The sequence below is a fragment of the Ursus arctos genome, unplaced genomic scaffold (genome assembly GCF_023065955.2).
Source record: "Ursus arctos isolate Adak ecotype North America unplaced genomic scaffold, UrsArc2.0 scaffold_26, whole genome shotgun sequence".
In the NCBI taxonomy this organism is placed as follows: Eukaryota; Metazoa; Chordata; class Mammalia; order Carnivora; family Ursidae; genus Ursus; species Ursus arctos.
In genome coordinates this window covers 30,978,175-30,998,136 of record NW_026622941.1, presented here as the reverse complement: position 1 = coordinate 30,998,136, position 19,962 = coordinate 30,978,175, and the positions used below count along the sequence as shown (strand labels likewise).

The 19,962-nt window shown below is 35.8% G+C and overlaps 1 protein-coding gene across 11 annotated transcripts in view; it reads left to right on the top strand.

Moving 5' to 3' along the window:
- KIF21A (kinesin family member 21A) overlaps positions 1–19,962 on the top strand; it is a 163,136-nt gene that overhangs the window by 139,441 nt on the left and 3,733 nt on the right. For 5 of the 11 annotated variants that reach the window (XM_026502104.4, XM_026502101.4, XM_057318968.1 and 2 more), the window contains 8 exons: positions 692–730; positions 1,418–1,432; positions 5,103–5,239; positions 5,989–6,169; positions 14,121–14,285; positions 16,218–16,335; positions 17,743–17,913; positions 18,736–18,935. In XM_026502104.4, the coding sequence (XP_026357889.2) occupies positions 692–730; positions 1,418–1,432; positions 5,103–5,239; positions 5,989–6,169; positions 14,121–14,285; positions 16,218–16,335; positions 17,743–17,913; positions 18,736–18,935 (1,026 nt within the window). The remainder of the gene's footprint in view (positions 1–691; positions 731–1,417; positions 1,433–5,102; positions 5,240–5,988; positions 6,170–14,120; positions 14,286–16,217; positions 16,336–17,742; positions 17,914–18,735; positions 18,936–19,962) is intronic. The other 6 variants (XM_026502108.4, XM_026502107.4, XM_057318970.1 and 3 more) reach the window with 2 other exon arrangements.

Sequence of the window (19,962 nt, the reverse complement as noted above, 5' to 3'; positions counted from 1 at the left end):
TTCTTCACAAGCCTGCTATACAAACTGGATAGATTTTCATAATAACTTGACTTATTGCCATTCTTGGAGGTTTCAGGGTAGGACTGACAGGAGTGGCTCACCTATTTTTAAAATCCTACTAAAGTCCTGTGTTACTGAGGGATTCCCTCGTCAGGAGAACTCCATATTTTTGAGATAAGTCAGAATCAAAGGTTATTGCATTTTGAGTGATTTGCTTTGCGTGCAAACATAAAATGTATTTGTGTAACTTCCACATTAGAATCTAAGTCCAAAGTAATTATCAAGATGGATAAAATTCATTAATAGCTGTTTAAATGAGAAAAATTTTCTAGTACTAATCAAATTAAATAGGAAGAATCTTGAGGTGATATATTTTACTTGCTTGATATTGTTGCTCTTCAGGGCCTAAATTTTAGAAGTGAGGATTGATAGGTTTTCTCTGGATCAGTAATAGAAAGTTTCTGTCCTCAAAGTCTTAGTAGAAAACATAAGAATCAAATATTTTACCAGATATAGCTGTACTTTGAATTTGCAGATATCCAGTGCAAATAGAAAAGCAGGGCATTCTCTATAAAGGAAATATTTGCTATATTTCTGTTATTCATACTGTTGGTTTTCAGTTCAATCTCAGTATCTTTACCTATTGACCTCTGTGTTCTTTCTCCTCATAATTCTAACTCTTTCACTGTAGGTCTGATGAAAGTGATTCCTCTCTGTCGGAGGTACACAGGTACTTTCTTGCTATCTTTCCTACATTCTGGCATTTCACTGATGTTCTAAGATGCCTTCCTAGAAACTATAGGCATATCTCACTTCTGTATGCATAACTTGTTGTAAGCCATATAAACACACTAATATTTTTAAACATATTAATTTTAATATGTTTAATATGTCATACCTTTTAGACAAAGCAGTGGCAAACTTTTTTTTGGTATAATAGCACAGAAAGTTGTGATGTTTGTTTTCTGTCTATATTCTAAATCTTTTATTGGAAAGAAATTAAGTTCTATGAATATTGATTTCATTGTTCCTCAGTGATTAAATGTTTTCGATCCTTCAAAGTGTGGGAGGTAAATAGGTATTTTTTTGGTTGGTTTAGTGATTATAAGTAAAAAGTTTATGGAAGGTTTTGTGAAAACCTGAAAAAAAGATATGCTGGGGTGGGGGGAAGATACTATGATACCTAAAATATAAGAAGAAATCAAAAGTAAAGGAGTTTTTCTAAAATAATAAATATTTTTTGCTGATTCTGTTTTAAAAATAACAAATGTTGAATTTTTTGTGTTATGGGTTTTTTTTTTTTTTTTTGGGATCCTTAATTTCTCTCTTTCTGTCATTTCCGCTTTCCATTTATCATTTTGTCTCCTCTCTTTTTGCACTTGTTTCCCCTGTTTATGGCCATTTTGCTGACCATCAGTAGATCCTCCAGAAGGTAGGCAGAGGAAATTAATCTCATTTTAGTAATACAAGACTTTACTGATTTGCATGGAACAAAAATAAGCATTTTTTTCCTTCAGACCAGTTTGTTATACAACTTTGCAATATTTAACCTTAACTTAAACTATTTTAAAGTTGATTTCTGTATTTCAGAATGTGAATAGATTAATTTTAATATTGAAAGAAATACCGTGGATGTATGTTTTCCATTTCTGTATTTTTAAAAATTTTCTTTGGTGTAAGGTAATCTCTATAAAATATTAGTGCTAATATTGTGAATACTGGAGAGCATTTTTCAGTGTCGTAGTAAAATGCTATATTTAAGGTTGAGATGATTTTCCTTCAGAAGTCTGAATAATCAATGATATTAAAACATGTAAAAATGAAAAAGAGCAATCTCACAGTGGCAGTGCCATACATAAGTCACTGGTGGCAAATAGTCACTTTTGTAATATTTCATCGTTTGACATGATGGACTGTTATGTCTTAGACTGTTAACATGAATTTTTTTCTGTATGATCAGCTCGTTGGAATATACATGCGTATTTTCTGTTTGAGAGGTAACAGTAGCAGTTGACTGTGCATGAGATCACTCTCTTGAACATTTGAAGCTATAGTTCTAATTCTGTGGCTTCAGTTCATAGATGTGACCTCACATCAACAGGATTTCAAAATGGAGATTCAGACTTTTGGGGAGGCTTGGCTTCCATTTCCGTTTTAATTTGGTTAACTTCTTAGATTACAAACAAGTTACTGAGCATGAATTTCAAGAATCTCACATTGACACATGTATGCAAATAATACTTTGGGCTTTGTACTTATATATCCAGTGATAATAATTCCTGGTGTCATTTCTAATGATGATGAACAACTTTCACTTTTTGAAATCATTATAACTAGACCCTAAAAATAATGTTTGTTTGTTTTTTTAGTCCTGAGCTTAAATTTACATTTCTATTCATCGGCCCTCTTGAGCTCTGCCAGAATTAATTCTTCTGGAATTAATTAATTGAATTAATCCCCACACTTCTTTCTGTGTGTATGACAGCTCTTTTAATATTCAGCCCTTAACCTGCTCTTGTATCTTCTGTCCAATGAATATATTCTTATCAGTTCAGTAGGTCTAGTTTCATCATCTGCTCCTTACATGACATAGTCTATAGATCCTTCGTTCTGCTTCCTCTGCTTTGGGAAGTCTCCAATTTCTCAATGTTCCTGAAATCTGGCATCTAGAACTCAACTTCCTTTCAGATGTGGCCTTAGCAGAATATAGTAGCTCTATTACATTCTTTCTCCTGAAATATTTACTTCTTTTGAGCAAGTTATTGAAAGTGTTGATAGAGGAACCATAAATTGTTGATTCATTGATCTTGTATTCAATTAAAAAATCTCTTTAGCTATGTATGTATTTATTTATTTCAATTTATTTAAACTAAAATAAACCCAGAAAACAATACAGTCATTTCTCCTATCCCCTACCCCCCACATCTGGCAATTAGCCAGTTTGTTCTATCTATAAGTTTTTTTTTTTTAATACATATTTTTTAGATTGCATGTATAAGGGAGATCATATGGCATTTATCTTTCTCTGTCTTATTTCACTTAACATAATGACCTCGTTAGCTTTTTAAATCTAGCCTACAATTTTTTTTAAAAGATTTTATTTGTTTACTTGAGAGAGAGAGAGAGAGTGAGAGCACATAAGTAGTGGGGAGCAGCTGAGGGAGAGGGACAAGCAGACTCTGGGCTGAGCACAGAGCCTAATGTAGGGCTTGATCCAAAGACCTTGGGATCATGACCTGAGCCGAAGGTAGAGGTTTAACCAACTGAGCCACCCAAGCACCCCTAAATCTAAGCTACTATTAAGTCTTTTCTATCTTCTACTTTAATTTTATCTTTAAATTGTATCCAGTGATTATTTTAGTGTTAAGTAGGTACTTAAAGTAAATAAATTTTTTTGTCATTTTCCTAGACAATACAATACAGTATCCAGCTCTTTAATATATCAGTTTAATAAATATGCCATCTCTGTCTTCAGTGCTAAGGAAACATTGACTAGATATTGAAGATGTCCTTCCAAATTGATAGGAACATTGAGTCCTTAGGTGTGCCTCTTTGGCCACTGATGGAACTACCCTACTACAACAGTTCTGTACTTACCTACCATATCCACAAGGATATCATTTGAAAGGCTTATTGTATGGACCTTTTTGGAGTCAACATGTATTGTGAATATGACATTCCCCTAACTTGCTATTAAGCCTACAGAGAACTTCCCCCATGAGATTAGTGTTATCTCTTACTGATGAGCATGTATTTTTAAGTGTTTATAATGATTTGTTTAATATTTTCTTTTGTGAGACTCAACAAGAAGTTTTACCCATCTGTAATTTCTGAAATCCACTATTTCCCCTCTGCTTTTTGGAAATTTGAGTCTACGTGTTTTGTCCCCTTTATCAGTACCAACTATGATTTTTGCCTCCATAATGGTGTATCCTTTTAAAATGGATATAATGACTTAAAAAACAGAAATACTTGAATTCATTGGATAACTCTATTGTCAGTTCTAACTTATCTTGGGCTTATATTTCTTCTTAATCATTTCTGCCCATTGCATCTTGAAAATTGTTCTTTTTTGTTAAGAAGATAGAAGGGCCCATGGGTTAGTCGGTTAAGTGTCCAACTCTTGATTTCGGCTCAGGTCATGATCTCAGGGTTGTGAGATTGAGCCCTGCATTGGGCTCTGCACTGGGCATGGAGCCTGGTTACGATTCTCCCTCTCCCTCTGCCCCCCCCCCCCCCATCAAAAGAAGATGTAAACATCTTTTATTTTATCTTTATTATTTGTTTTGATATTATTGCCAGCTGTCTTATATAATGAACGTATTTCAACATAATAACTTTTCTTCCTTCTGTGAGCAAAGACACATTGACTTAGTCTTCTCAACACAACTATTTCAGTTCAGGTCCTGTCTTAAACTCCTTTATATTTCCATAGTATGTAGTCTACTGGCATAAAGCAGAATCTCTAGAAATATTAAACTTATGAGAAAGCTCCCTAAGGAGCCTCACTGTACTTTTAAAGTCTCATTCTTTTTTTTAAATCGTCTTTGAGACTGTTAAGAGTTTTTTCTTTAATTTTTTGATAGTTTGGGGCTATTCTCCCTTTAGAATTCCTGTGTATGCAATCATTCCTATCTTTTTTCAAATTCATTTGAAATCTATTTTTTCAGTATTTTAAGTGATATGTGTTATACTTTCCCCAGAATGTTCTTTTTGACCTAGAATCAAAAAGCATGACAGAGAATCACACCTTCCAGTTGTCCATCATTTTTCCTTTCTTATTTGTCAGAATTCACTACAATCAAACAGCTCCCAATATTGCTTCATTTAACTTTGAAGAGAAGAACTTATTAGTAAGAAGGTCCAATGTACTGTAGGCTTTGCTCTTTGTAGAATGCACCTGCTGGCTAATGCCTAATTAGTTGATGCATCCATTACTATTTCACATTTTGTCTCTGTGTCCTTTTCCTTTAAAAAGAGATAAGGGAGCAGTCTGAATTTTATTATTAATTACTTAGAGAGACTTCATAAAGTCAGGGGGAAATAAAATTAGTCCCATGATGTAGCTACTGAAGTAAATCTTGTTTTTTCCCCCATCTCAGGGGCATAATCAACCCATTCCCTGCTTCAAAAGGAATCAGGACTTCTCCACTGCAGTGCATTCACATAGCTGAAGGGCACACAAAAGCTGTGCTCTGTGTGGATTCTACTGATGATCTCCTCTTCACTGGATCAAAAGGTGCTGGTAGTTGTTTCATGTGGATAGTTAACAGAGTTTTTAAAAAAATGATTACATTTTTAACAGGCTTTAAAAAAACAGTTGAACTGCTTAAGACCCATAAGAATCTGAGAGATAATCTGGTTCAACTCCTGAATTATACAAAATCATTGCACAGTTGGGAAGAAAGTCAGACCTCTGTTGATATTATATGAATAGAATGTTGAGAGGGTATTTCCCCCTTCAGTAACTGAGCACTTAATGCATACAAGGCCCTGCACTTAGCAATGCAGGTTATATAAAAATTGACCAAAGGTCATTACGATGTACATTGTGGTAAAGAGAATAAGACATAGCAACCACCATTACTTGTGCACTTAACTATATGTCAGAGACTATGCTAAACACTATCCAAATTACATCTCATTTAATTCTCATGGTAACCCCAGTGAGATACATGTTGCATCCTAATTTTACAGATGAAGAAACTAAGAATTTAAGAAATGAAATAATTTTCCCAGATAAACTTAGTAGTAAGTGGAAGAACCACGGTTGGAAACCCATGTCTACTCATCTCCAAACTGCACTCTTAACCCCTTTGGTATAATTGCAGGCAACTAGAAATCAACTATAAATGCTTTGAAGAGTTAAGGACTAAGAGTTTTGGGGTTTCAGAGAAGGGAGAGGTTATGCCAACCTGTGATTTTTATTGTTAAGTGAACCTAATGTAGTTCATATTAACAGTATTTTCCTTTTCTTGTTTGTTATAGATCGTACTTGTAAAGTATGGAATCTGGTGACTGGGCAGGAGATAATGTCATTGGGGAGTCATCCCAACAATGTCGTATCTGTAAAATACTGTAATTACACAAGTTTGGTCTTCACTGTGTCCACATCTTATATTAAGGTGTGGGATATCAGAGATTCAGCAAAGTGCATTCGAACACTGACGTAAGTAATTTAAAGACAAATAGCATAAGGGGCAAATAGTTCTTATTGTACAACATATATGAAATTTTTATTTATTTTTACCTGTCTGCTTCTGAAAGGATGTTAAAGTAAGAATGTAGATAATATAAGGGGGAAAACTACTGAGAAAATGTAATTCAAGAGCCTAGTAGAAATGTGAGGAGGAAAGATGGTGGAAGTGCAGGGAACCTCATTTCATCTGGTCCCTTGAATTCAGCTAGATATCTATCAAATCATTCTGAATACGTATGAGTTCAACCTGAGATCTAAGAAAAGAATTACTGGACTTCTACAAATAGAAAAGAGACCACTTTTTGCAAGGTAGGAGGTGTGGAGAAGTAAATCTGAGGGGATATATCAGAAGATAAAACCACAGTGGGAGAGAGCCTCCATAAGCTGGCTACAGAGCACACAAAGTTGGAATGTTTAGAAGTCTGCTCCCGTGAGGGTTCTCAGGTGGTGAACTGGGGCAGAATCCTAGGTAGGACAGTGTGGTCTCAGGATCCCTGGGGTCACAGAAAGAGTGGGGGTGCCCAAGTCGGCAGAGTTCCCAAGCATTAGAGCAGAGAAGCTGGCAAGGTGCGCGAGCCTGGGAAGTGGGATCTCTGCTCAGTTTGCCATAAACTGCAAACCACTGCACAACTGGGTGACTGCTCTCCTAGCTGGGGCCCTGCAAGTGGCAGAACCTGGGTGACCCTCCTTTTTCCCCGGGAGGATCTGAGAGGGTGTGCACGGCAGAAGTCTGCAGAGCTTGATGCACACAAAAGTGATTGACTGCTTTTCCCTGAGGGTTCACTGAAGAGTGGGGGTCGTGATCTTTCAGCTCCAGGGCTGGAGATCAGGGTGCTGCCATTTTTATTTTCTTCCTCTAAAGCTGTGTGGAAAGCTTTCAGGGAACAAAGGCCACATAGAGCAGCCCAGAGCAGCTTACACTGAGCCTGGAGCTCTGGCCAGGGTGTTACAACTCCTCCCAGGCAAAGACACCTGAGAATCAGTGCAGCACGCCCCTCCCTCAGAAGACCAGCAGGAACAACAGGCTGAAAACAAGTTTATGGATCACACAGAACTGAAAAACTCCAGCATGGGGGGGAAAGTAGTATATAGAATTAGAGGTCTTTTTTCATGATTCTTTAGTCTCTCAGTCTAAAAATTTCTTTTTGTCTTTTTTTTTCCTTTTCAACTAGTTTCTTATTTTATCAACTTTTTTTAAGTCTTTTAATTTTCATCTTTACATTTACATTTTATAAATATATTCTTCATTTTTGGCTTCCTTTCACTGTATTCAATTTTATCTTTGTATATATATGTTTTTCTTTCTTTACAAGTTTGGGATCAAGTGTCTTCTAACAAACAGACCAAAATACCCCCAGGCCAAGTGTGTCACCCTGTTCTGTGTACCTGTTTGATTATATTCTTTTTTCCCTTTATTTTTCTTTTTTTGCTGTCTGATCTCTTCTGATTTGTCTAGTGTATATTTCACTGGGGTTGTGGTTGATATTTTTATTTTTTGTCTCTTTTTTGTTTTCTCATTTATCTATTCTTCTCTGGACAAAATGACCAGAAGGAAAAATTCCCAGAAAAAAGAACAAGAGACAGTACTTAATGCTAGAGACTTAATAAGTATGGATATTAATGAAATCTCAGAGCTAGAAATCAGAACAACAATTTTAAGGATACTAGCTGGGCTTGAAAAAAACATATAAGACACTAGAGAATCCCTTTCTGAAGAAATAAAAGAACTAAGATCTAACCAGGTTGAAATCAAAAAGGGTATTGCTGAGACGCAATCAACAATGCAGGCTCTTACTTCTAGGATAAATGAGGCAAAAGAGAGAATAAGTGTTATAGAAGATAAAATTATGGAGAATAAGGAAACTGAGCAAAAGAGAGATAAACAATTACTGGACCATGAAGGGAGGATTCGAGAGATCAGCGATACCATGAAGCAAAACAGGATTATTAGAGTCCCAGAGGAAGAGGAAGGGGGGGGTCAGAAGCTATATTTGAGCAAATTATGGCTGAGAACTTCCCTAATCTGGGTAAGAAAACAGGCATTCAAGTCCAGGAGGCACAGAGAACCCCCCTCAAAATCGATAAAAATAGATCAACACCCCAACATATAATAGTGAAGCTTGCAAATTTCAGGGACAAAGAGAAAATCCTGAAAGCAGCTTGAGACAAGAAGTCTTTAACCTACAAGAGTAGGAACATTAGACCTACAAGAGTAGAAGACCTATTCACAGACACCTGGCAGGACAGAAAGGGCTGGCATGATATATTCAGGGTACTAAATGAGAAAAACATGAAGCCAAGAATACTATATCCAGCAAGGCTGTCATTCAGAATGGAAGGAGAGATAAAGAGCTTCCAGGACATACAGAAACTAAAAGAATTTGTGGTCACTAAACCAGCTCTGCAGGAAATATTAAAGGGGATCCTGTAGATAAAGAGAGATCCCAAAAGTAACACAGACCTGAAAAGAACAGAGACAACACACAGAAACAGTGATTTTATAGGTAATACAATGGCACTAAATTCATATCTTTCTGTAGTTACTCTGAATGTAAATGGACTAAAGGCTCCAATCAAAAGACACAGGGTCTCAGACTGAATAAAAAAGCAAGACCTAGCAATATGCTGTCTACAAGAGACACATTTTAGACCCAAAGACACTTCCAGACTGAAAGTGAGGGGGTGGAGAACCATCTATCATGTTAATGGACATCAAAAGAAAGCTGGGGTAGCAATCCTTATATCAGACAAATTAGATTTTAAACCAAAGACTAGTTAAGAGATGAAGAGGACATTATATCATACTTAAAGGGTCTGTCCAATAAGAAAATCTAACAATTATAAATATTTATGCTCCTAACTTGGGAGCAGACAATTATATAAACCAATTAATAACAAAATTAAAGAAACACATGAGTAATAATAGAATAATAGTAGGGGACTTTAACAGCTCACTCACAACAATAGACAGATATCTAAATAGGAGATCAACAAGGAAACAAGGCTTTGAATGACACGCTAGACCAGATGGACTTCACAGATATATTTAGAGCATTCCATCCTAAAGCAACAGAATGCACATTCTTTTCGAGTGCACATGGAACATTCTCCAGAATAGATCACATACTGGGTCACAGATCATGTCTCCACAGGTACCAAAAGATTGGGATCATTCCCTGCATATTTTCAGACCACAATACTTTGAAACTTGAACTTAATCACAAGAGGAAGTTTGGAAGGAACTTAAATACTTGGAGGTTAAAGAACATCCTACTAAGAAATGAATGGGTCAACCAGGAAATTAAAGAAGAATTTTTAAAAATCATGGAAACAAATGAAAATGAAAACACAACTGTTCAAAACCTTTGGGATGCAGCAAAAGCAGTCCTAAGAGGGAAGTGTACAGCAATTCAAGCCTTTCTCAAGAAACTAGAAAAGTCTCAAATACACAACCTAACCTTACACCTAAAGGAACTGGAGAAAGAACAGCAAATAGAGCCTAAACCAAGCAGGAGATAAGAAATAATAAAGATTAGAGCAGAAATCAATGAAATAGAAACCAAGAACAGTAGAACAGATCAGTAAAACTAGGAGATGGTTCTTTGAAAGAATTAATAAGATCAATAAACACCTAGCCAGACTTATCAAAAAGAAAAGAGAAAGGACCCAAAATAATAAAATCATTAATGAAAAGGGAAAGATAATGACCAACACCAATGAAATACAAACAATTTTAAGAACATATTATGAGCAACTATATGCCAACAAATTAGGCAATCTGGAAGAAATGGATGCATTCCTAGAAACTTATACTACCAAAACTGTGGCAGGAAGAAGTAAAAAACCTGAACAGACCCATAATCAGCAAAGAAATTGAAACAGTAATCAAAAATCTCCCAAGAAGCAAAATAAGAACTAATACCTATTCTTCCGAAGCTGTTTCAAAAAAATAGGAATGGAAGAAAAACTTCCAAACTCGTTCTATGAGGCCAGCATTTCTTTAATCCCAAAACCAAAGACCCCATTAAAAGGAGAATTACAGACCAATATCCCTGATGAGTATAGATGCCAAAATACTCTCACCAGGATACTAGCCAATAGGATCCAAAAATACATTAAAAGGATTATTCACCACGACCAAGTGGGATTTATACCTGGGATGCGAGTGTGGTTCAGCATTTGCAAATCCATCAATGTGATAGATCACATTAATAAGAGAAAGACAAGAACCATATGATCCTCTCAACTGATGCAGAAAAAGCATTTGACAAAATACAGCATCCTTTCTTGATTAAAACTCTTTAAGTATAGGGATAAAGAGACATACCTCAATATCATAAAAACCAGCTCTGAAAAGCCCACAGCGGATATCATTTTCAATGGGGAAAAACAGAGCTTTTCCTCTATGGTCAGAAACATGACAGGGATGCCCACTCGCACCTCTGTTGTTCAACATAGTACCAGAAGTCCAAGCTTCAGCAGTCAGACAACAAAAAGAAATAAAAGGCATCAGAATCAGCAAAGAAGAAGTCAAACCCTCACTCTTCACAGATGACATGATACTTTATGTGGAAAGCCCAAAAGACTCCACCCCAAAATTGCTAGAACTCATGCAGGAATTCAGCAAAGTGGCAGGATATAAAATCAATGCACAGAAATCAGTTGCATTTCTATATACCAACAATGAGGCAGAAGAAAGAGAAATTAAGGAATTGATCCCATTTACAGTTGCACCCCAAACCATAAGATACCTAGGAATAAACCTAACCAAAGAGGAAAAGGATTTGTACTCTAGAAACTATAGAACACTTGGGAAAGAAATTGAGGAAGACACAAAGAAATGGAAAAAACATTCCATGCTCATGGATTGGATGAATAAATATTGTTAAAATTTCTATGCTACCCAGAGCAATCTACACATTCAGTGTAATCCCTATCAAAATACCATTGACATTTTTCACAGAGCTGAAACAAATAATCCTAAAATTTGTATGGAACCAGAAAAGACCTTGAATAGCCAGAGGAATGTTGAAAAAGAAAACTAAAGCTGGTGGCATCATGATGCCCAACTTCAAGCTATGTTACAAGGCTGTGATCATCAAGACAGTACGGTATTCACACAAAAACAGACACATAGATCAGTGGAACAGAATAGTGAACCCAGAAATGGACCCTCAACTCAGTGTCAACTAATTTTTGACAAAGCAGGAAAGAATATCCGATGGAAAAAGGACAGTCTCTTCCACAAATGGTATTGGGAAAATTAAACAGCCACATGTAGAAGAATAAAACCAGACCATTTTCTTATATCATACACAAACTCAAAATGGATGAAAGACCTTAATGTGAGAAGGAATCCATTAAAATCCTAGAGGAGAACCTAGGCAGCAACCTCTGTGACCTTGGCTGCAGCAACTTCTTTTCTTGCTAGATTTGTCTCCAAAGGCAAGGGAAACAAAAGCAAAATGAACTATTGGGACTTTGTCGAGATAAAAAGCTTTTGCACAGCAAAGGAAACCATCAACAAAACTAAAAGGCAACCTTAGATGAAAGAAGATATTTGCAAATGACATAGCATATAAAGGCTAGTATCCAAGATCTATAAAGAATTTATCAAACTCAACACTCCCAAAACCAATAATCCAGTCAAGAAATGGGCAGAAGACATGAACAAACATTTCTGCAAAGAAGACATACAAATGGCCAACAAACACAGGAAAAAATGCTCAATATCACTTGGCATCAGGGAAATACAAATCAAAACTACGATAAGATACCACCTCACATCAGTCCGAATGGCTAAAATTAACAAGTCCAGAAACAACAAATGTTGGAGAGGATGCAGAGAAAGGGGTAACCTCTTATACTGTTGGTGGGAATGCAAGCTGGTGCAGCCACTCTGGAAAACAGTATGGAGCTTCCTCAAACGTTAAAAACAGAGCTACCCTACAACCCACCAATTGCACTACTAGGTATTTACCCCAAAGATACAAATGTAGTGATCCGACGGGGCACCTGCACCCCAATGTTTATAGGAGCAATGTCTACAATAGCCAACCTGTGGAAAGAGCCCATATGTCCATTGATGGATGAATGGATAAAGAAGATGTAGTATATATATGTTGTGTATATATCTAGATATATACATATATCTATATCTATATCCACAATGGAATATTGTTCAGCCATCAGAAAGGATGAATACTTACCATATACATCGACATGGGTGGAGCTGGATAGTATTATGCTGAGTGAAATAAGTCAGTCAGAGAAAGACAATTATCATATGGCTTCACTCATAGGTAGAATGTAAGAAACAGTGCAGAGGATCGTAGGGGAAGGGAGGGAAAATTAAATGCAAAGTAATAGAGAGGGAGAAAACCATGAGAGACTTAACTACAGGAAACAAACTGAGGGTTGCTGGAGGGGAGGTGGTTGGAGGGATGGGGTAATTGGGTGATGGGCATTAAGGAGGGCACGTGATGTGATGAGCACTGTGTGTTATATGCAACTGATGAATTATTGACCTCTATATCTGAAACTAATGATGTACCATATGTTGGCTAATTGAATTTAAATTAAAAAAAGAGCCTGGTATTAAACAGGAAGGAATGAGTCATATTTGATCTGTGACTAAGTATACATTTCATATTTCCTCCCTCCCTCCCAAATATCAAGGTATTGCACGTTCATAGTATTTATTCCTTGATGGAGTTAAATGATTTACATTACTTGCTTCAAATGAATACTGCTCCTTGGAAAAATGGCTAAATTACCATAGTAAGCAGTTAAGAAGTAGTTGTAACCTTTAATTAGCAGGTATTGAATAACTGGGAGGTTTTTTGTTTGTTTGTTTTAGGACCTAGACTGCTTTTGTGTGAACACCAATTTCATAACTGTGGGTTAGGCTGGACTATTAGAGGATGAGTTTATTTTCTGTGTCATCATCTGTGTCTTTAAAATGTAGAGCAAATAATGATTCTTTTTGCTATAAGATTGATGAACTGTTTTACACAATTAAAATAGGGGTGAACTCTTGGTTTAAATAAGCAAAGGAACATAGAAAATGTAATTTGTAGAGTAGGGGTTATTAACATAAGTCCTAATTTGTATTTTGAGGACTACTCATTATTTACTGTACTGAATACAAGTCTCTTGAGGGAAATTTTATAGGAAAAGGAACACCGTATCTTAGAAATCTGCCAGTCTAGCTGACACACTAAAGTCAAATTTAAAAAGATTAATTATAACTTGATATTTTAGATGTTAACTAAGAAAATGTTGCAGAATTTAAGAATATATTTATCACTTAGAATTTATCTGAGGAAATAGAAATGTTTAAGTCGTTAGCACATGGTAGACTCCATGTATGATTGAGTTAGAGTAAACTAAAACTGAGAATGGTTTGAAAAATCCTTCATGTCTTTAATTCAGAAGGCAATTCTTACGGGCAAAAGGAGTACTGGAAGGCCTGGCCCCTTGGGGGTGGGGTGGGGGCTTCTGGAAGCTGCAGGAAAACTAGTTACCTGTGTAGCATGGTATCATTTGTTGTGGTTTTTGGTTTTTTTTATTTATTTTATTTATTTATTTTTTAAATCTTTGACCTCTAATCTTTTTTGAATGATGTTCTGGTCATTCCTAACTCAGGGCTTGGAATTCCTAGCATTATACGAGACTTACAAACTAAGAATTTTAAGCCATATCATCTTGTTTTAGTCATTCATTTATCCCCTTCCTCATCAAATGTGTTTATAAGTGCCAGGTATGTGTGTGTGAGGTTCTGTGCTTGGAACAGTTGACATGGTGACCAGAAGACACAGACCTTGTTTGCCTACAGCCAGTTTCCTAGGAATTCAAGGAACCCTAAGCTGAACTCTTGCCCAGAAATGTGACTTTGTTCCTTTGTTGTGTCTCTGTTAAGATCTTCAGGTCAAGTTACTCTTGGAGATGCCTGTTCTGCAAGTACCAGCCGGACAGTAGCTATTCCTTCTGGAGAAAACCAGATAAATCAAATTGCTCTAAACCCAACGGGCACTTTCCTCTATGCAGCATCTGGAAATGCTGTCAGAATGTGGGATCTTAAAAGGTAGAATTTTTAAGAAAATGTATTTCTTCTATATGGCAAATAGAGTTTTCAGATATTAATAATGTATTGGTGCATATGAAATCTAATTTTTATAACCCCAGAAGTTAATATAAAGTCATACGCTTTTCTATTTGGCCCAATACCCCTAAATGTCTCTTCTGTCCTTATTAGCAAACTCACAATTTTCCTTTCTTTTAATCTCTACTGATAGAAAAAAAGTATATGAAGGAAAATAACCTCTCTTAATAATCATCTACAGTTTGTGTTCTTTACTAGGAAGAGATCAAGATTCTCATTCTAGTTTCACTAGGACCTTTGAAAGAGTTATTTTTGGGGCAGCATCACTTAAAGATCTTATATTTCAAAATTTTCAGTTTATAAACTTAATTAACAAATTTGGGCATAAATCCTTATAGGATTTTTGTGAATATAAAATATATAGAAAAGATAAAGTGTTAAGATCAAAATGGGTAAAAAATGATAAGTTGAAATCTAAAGCATTACATCTCTGATTTGTTTTTTATTTACTGTGAAATATGAGCTTTTATCCTTCAGTTGAGTGTTTATGTTAGCTTCTTTTCTAGTTCTTAAAATTTTGGTGGCAAGGGAATATTCATTTGTTAGTTAAGTATTTTTTCAACATCGATTCTAGCAGGCACTGCACCAAGACTATGGTAGGTTCTGGAAATAAAGACTGTGCAAGACAAATGTGGTATCTACCTTCTTAGGGCTCCTGTTGTAATGGAGGTTAATGGCCCCTAAACAGGCAATTACAGGATACTGAGTGATGGGTAGTTTGGAAACTGCAAATTACTAGTTATAACTTGTAATGTTTTAACACATGACTGAGAAAGTTTAATAAACATAATTTATAGGTAAATAGATGAGAGAGAAAGAGAGAAGAAACACAGTCTTGTGTTTTAGAAATAGAATGTAGAAAATTGAACATAGTGCTTGTTTAAGAAAATGAGAAAAGAGATGAGTACTTAGTTTATTCTTGAAGATATTAAAACTTGACTCATAGAGCACCATGGAAGAAGACACTCAAAGTCATGACATGAGGCAGAAAAGATACCAGCTTTTGAAAATCTTTACACTTTCTATTTTTGCTGAGAAGTTAGGTTCTTTGAAATCTGCTTGATTTCAGCAACATGACTAAATGGAGATTTATTGTAACAAAGTAAGAGAATAGTTTTCTAGAACTAATATTCTATAAGTTAAATATATCTCTGTATTCCAGCAGCTTGATTGAGGTAGGACTGTGAGACAAAGGTTCATTGTTAACCCCTGACAATTGATATCATACATTTTTCTGCCTTACCTATATATCCTGGTCATTTCCAATCTTTATAATAACTGATGAAATAGACCGCCTACTTTCTGACACACATATACACATGTTTTTGTGCATAGGTGTATATATGTCTGTGTATGTGTGTATATGATGGGTGTACATACATGTGTGTGTGTGTGTGTATGTGAGAATATATGTATTTGCTATAAAGTAGTCTTTTTCTATATTATTGATTGTGTAGTTATATGTGATAACAGTTGTCTTAATCAAATTCTAAATTGGACCTTGGTCATATATTTATAACATATTTGGACATTTAACAGATTAAGGATTTACCTTAATAGGTTGGATTTAAAGTTAGTCTTTAGCAAGTTTTGCTGCCTTTTTGTTTACCGTCTGAATGACATTAGTACTTTGGAATAACTTATTTAGGACTACTCACACTTCAATCATAGAATAGGTTAGTTTGGCCATTTTTTGACTTTGAATTTAAAGAGAGTTGCAGAGAGGCAGAGCTAAAATAAAAAAGAAAATTAGTGAACAGTTTCATCAAAGAATATAGATTATTTATGTTGAGGCTTAGCCTCAGCACATTAAGAAATATTTTCAAACAAAATTATTTTTCTTTCTTTTTAAAGGTTTCAGTCTACAGGAAAGTTAACAGGACACCTAGGCCCTGTTATGTGCCTTACCGTAGATCAGATTTCTAATGGACAAGATCTAATCATCACTGGCTCCAAGGATCATTACATCAAAGTGTGTATTATAGAGTTGAATTATATTCTTCTATTAAATGATAGATTTGAAGTATTCAGATGCACCTAGAACCCTTTTCTCTTAATCAGTTTTCTTTTTTCCCATTTCTATCCTTTACTTTTTCTTCATGATCTTTTCCTCACTCATAGTTTCTGATTTTATTGTCTTATTATTCAATCATGTATTCTCATTTTTCATAGAAGATAATTTGGGAGGGATTTTAAAGATCTTTGGCTCAGTCATCCAACTAATGCATAAGTCTCACTGTCACCATCTTTTATACTGAATTTATTATGGTCTTTAGATCTTATGAAATAAGCAGATAAGGGAAGAGGCACAGTTTGGTTCTAGAAATGTTAAATTTGAGATACTAAGTAATAGAAGTCATCCTCATGTAGGTGAGTAGGCCATTTGAAAGGCAAGTCTAGAGCTCAGTGTAAGTTAAGACATGCAGGTTTGGGAGCCATTCGAATAGAAGCAGGTGTTTGAGGGGTTAGAGTAGCTGGCATGGCCAAAGGAGAGAAAGGTTGCTAGGACTCAGCCTTGGGAATTCCTTAAGAACCAATTAGGAATAAAAAGAGGATACAGTAATAGAGAGATAGGAAAAGAATAAATATTGTTTTCATAATCTGAGATTAAGAGATGAGAAATGAGTTGGTGACATGAAAATAGAATGGTTAAAGGAAGAGGGTTTTGTATTTGGTAGACTTGAGTATGCCTGTCTGCTTAGGAAGCAGGCCCCAGTGGAGAGGGAAAGTGTGAAGAGGGAAGTGGTGGTAATTGATGAAGGTGGTAGGAACAGTTAGAACCACATCAGTGATGTGAACCTTGGGAAGCAGTAAGCACACTTTGGCATCTGAAAAGAAGGGAAGGGTAAGAGAATGTTCAAAGATAAAAGGAAACTTTTGGGATAGAGGGAAGAGCCCAAAAAGTTTATTTTTGATCATGCTAGCCTTTTCAGGAAATCAACAGCTAAGAGAGATGAGGGCAACTGAGGGGGGTGGGAGGTTTTGAATAGCAACTTTGGGAAATTTGAGATGACCACCGGGATTGCAGAGCTATCTAATAGTGTTTAAATAACAGCCATATCATTTCTCTGACTTTCAAGTGGATTGATATGTAGTATTTGTATTCTTGAACATATCATTTATATACTCAGACATGAAAAAATTGGTTGCCTTTCTTAAAAGCCTACAGACACATAAGCATGTGAGATTAAGAAAAAATAATGTGAAAATAGGGCCCGGGTTCCTCCTGAGTCATTCATACCAGGTTAATTTAGTAAAATATTGGAACAAAACAAGTCACATCTGGTTAATATACATGTGTATGTGTTTCTGTGTATGAACACATATAGGTGTTTATTTGTAAGTTAAATAGGATGTCTGCTTTCTCTCTCTTTTTTAGATGTTCGATGTAACTGAAGGGGCTCTGGGAACTGTGAGTCCCACCCACAATTTTGAGCCCCCTCATTATGATGGCATTGAAGCGCTAACCATACAAGGGGATAACCTGTTTAGTGGGTCCAGAGATAATGGAATCAAGAAATGGGACTTAGCTCAAAAAGACCTTCTGCAGGTAATGCAAAAACCTTTCATGGGCTGGAGTGGGTACTCAGAGCTACCAGTAGTCTGTGTAAGAACTCGAAGTGCCTCTTAAAGAGTGTTTCTTCTTCAGCCACTAGAGTTACTAATTATGAGAAGGGCAACGTTCAATATTTAATAATACCTTCTAGATAAGAATAGGTGAAAACAAAATGAACAAGTAGCATGCATGTCAGTGGAACAGACTTGGCAATAGATGCATTTATTGCATTAAAGATCTTTTATAGATATACATGCATGGTTGTGACTTTTTTATTATTCATATAAATATATTTACACTCAAAGATAGTCATATAGTTTGAGCTTTTAATTACTGTTTATTCATTATGAAATATATGTTAACTCTAGTCTTCTCCAAAAAGCCTCAAGCCTCCATGTTTTCTACCAAAGGTTGAAGGCAATGATTTTATGAGGCATTCTTTATAGTGCACATACCAGGCTGTAGTTTTCAAACCTGTTGAATTAAATTCATTTTAGAGAAAGGTGAGATACTTAACTCCCATGAAGAGAATGTGATGTGAAAAATTCTGTGTACTTTCTGTGTCTGTAAGATTTTTAACATTATAGGTCTGTAATATTGATAACACTGATAATAACGGAGACAATTTGGAAGCAAATTGCAAATTTATTTCTTTAAGTCACTAAGAATGATTGGATAGAAAATGATTTTTATAGTTTCCAGGCCATTCAGTGTTCCAAATATTGTTTTGTCAACAAAAATGTTTGTAACTTTGGTGTGAAAATGTCATTTTGGAAGGTTCCTCTTAAACTGCTGATTTCTCTTTTTTTCTCTCAGCAAGTTCCAAATGCCCATAAGGATTGGGTCTGTGCCCTAGGAGTGGTGCCAGGGCACCCGGTTCTGCTCAGTGGCTGCAGAGGAGGCATTCTGAAGCTTTGGAACATGGATACTTTTGTGCCAGTCGGAGAGATGAAGGGTCATGATAGTCCTATCAATGCCATATGTGTCAATTCCACCCACATTTTTACTGCAGCCGAGTAAGTTTTTCCTGTGTGATTTTTCTCTGTATTGGTTGTTTGTGTTCAGATTTAATAAATATTGTAAGTTGTAAATGTCTGGAAACAAAACATGTAAAAACCCTTCTTTTATTACAATCATTCTATTTCAGCTCTCTTATTTATATTTTCTGATGTGCACTTTGGACACTGAGTTTAATCCCCAGAAAACATGAGAATAGTGTTACTTCTGTGTCAGGACTCTGCTTATCCTAGGAACTCTGCTGCCAGATCTTCCCCTGGTGATTCTAATTTTAAAAAAATCATTTATAGGTGACTAATTTTTAAAGATTTTTTTCCAGAAAGACCATACTTGCCATTCTTCACATTTAGAATAAATCATTTAAAAAATCTCTTTGTTCCTCTTCTACCTCTCTGTAAAGTACAGTTGACCCTTGGACCATGCAGGCTTAGGGGGCACTAACCCCTGAATAGTTGAAAATCCAGGTATAACTTTGACTCCCCCAAAACTAAACTGCTAATAACTTACTGTTGACTGGAAGCCTTACCAATAGTACAATTAGTCAGTTAACACATATTTTGTATGTTATCTGTATTATATACTATATTCTTACAGTAAAGGAAGGTAGAGGAAAGAAAATGTTATTAAGAAAATCATAAGGAAGAGAAAATACACTTACAGTGCTATGCTGTGTTCATCGAAAATATCCATGTGAAAGTGGACCCTCGCAGTTCAAACCCGTGTTGTTCAAGGATCAGCTGTATAAGTACTTAATAATAATATCTGCTTCCTCCCTCTTAGGGAGGCTGGGTTGATGGGGTTCATTTGCTTATTTTTCCATTCATGATGAGTCTCCCAATATGTCAGGCACTGTTCCAGACTCTTGGGAAGAGCTGTGAACAAAACAGACCCCCAGTTTCATTCGAAGTAGAAGAAAAGAAAATAAATAACTAAAATACGTTACATAGTGATAAGTACTATGGAGAAAAATAAAGCAGGGAACGAGGAAGAGAGTATCATGGGGAGGAGGTCACACAATAGGGTGGT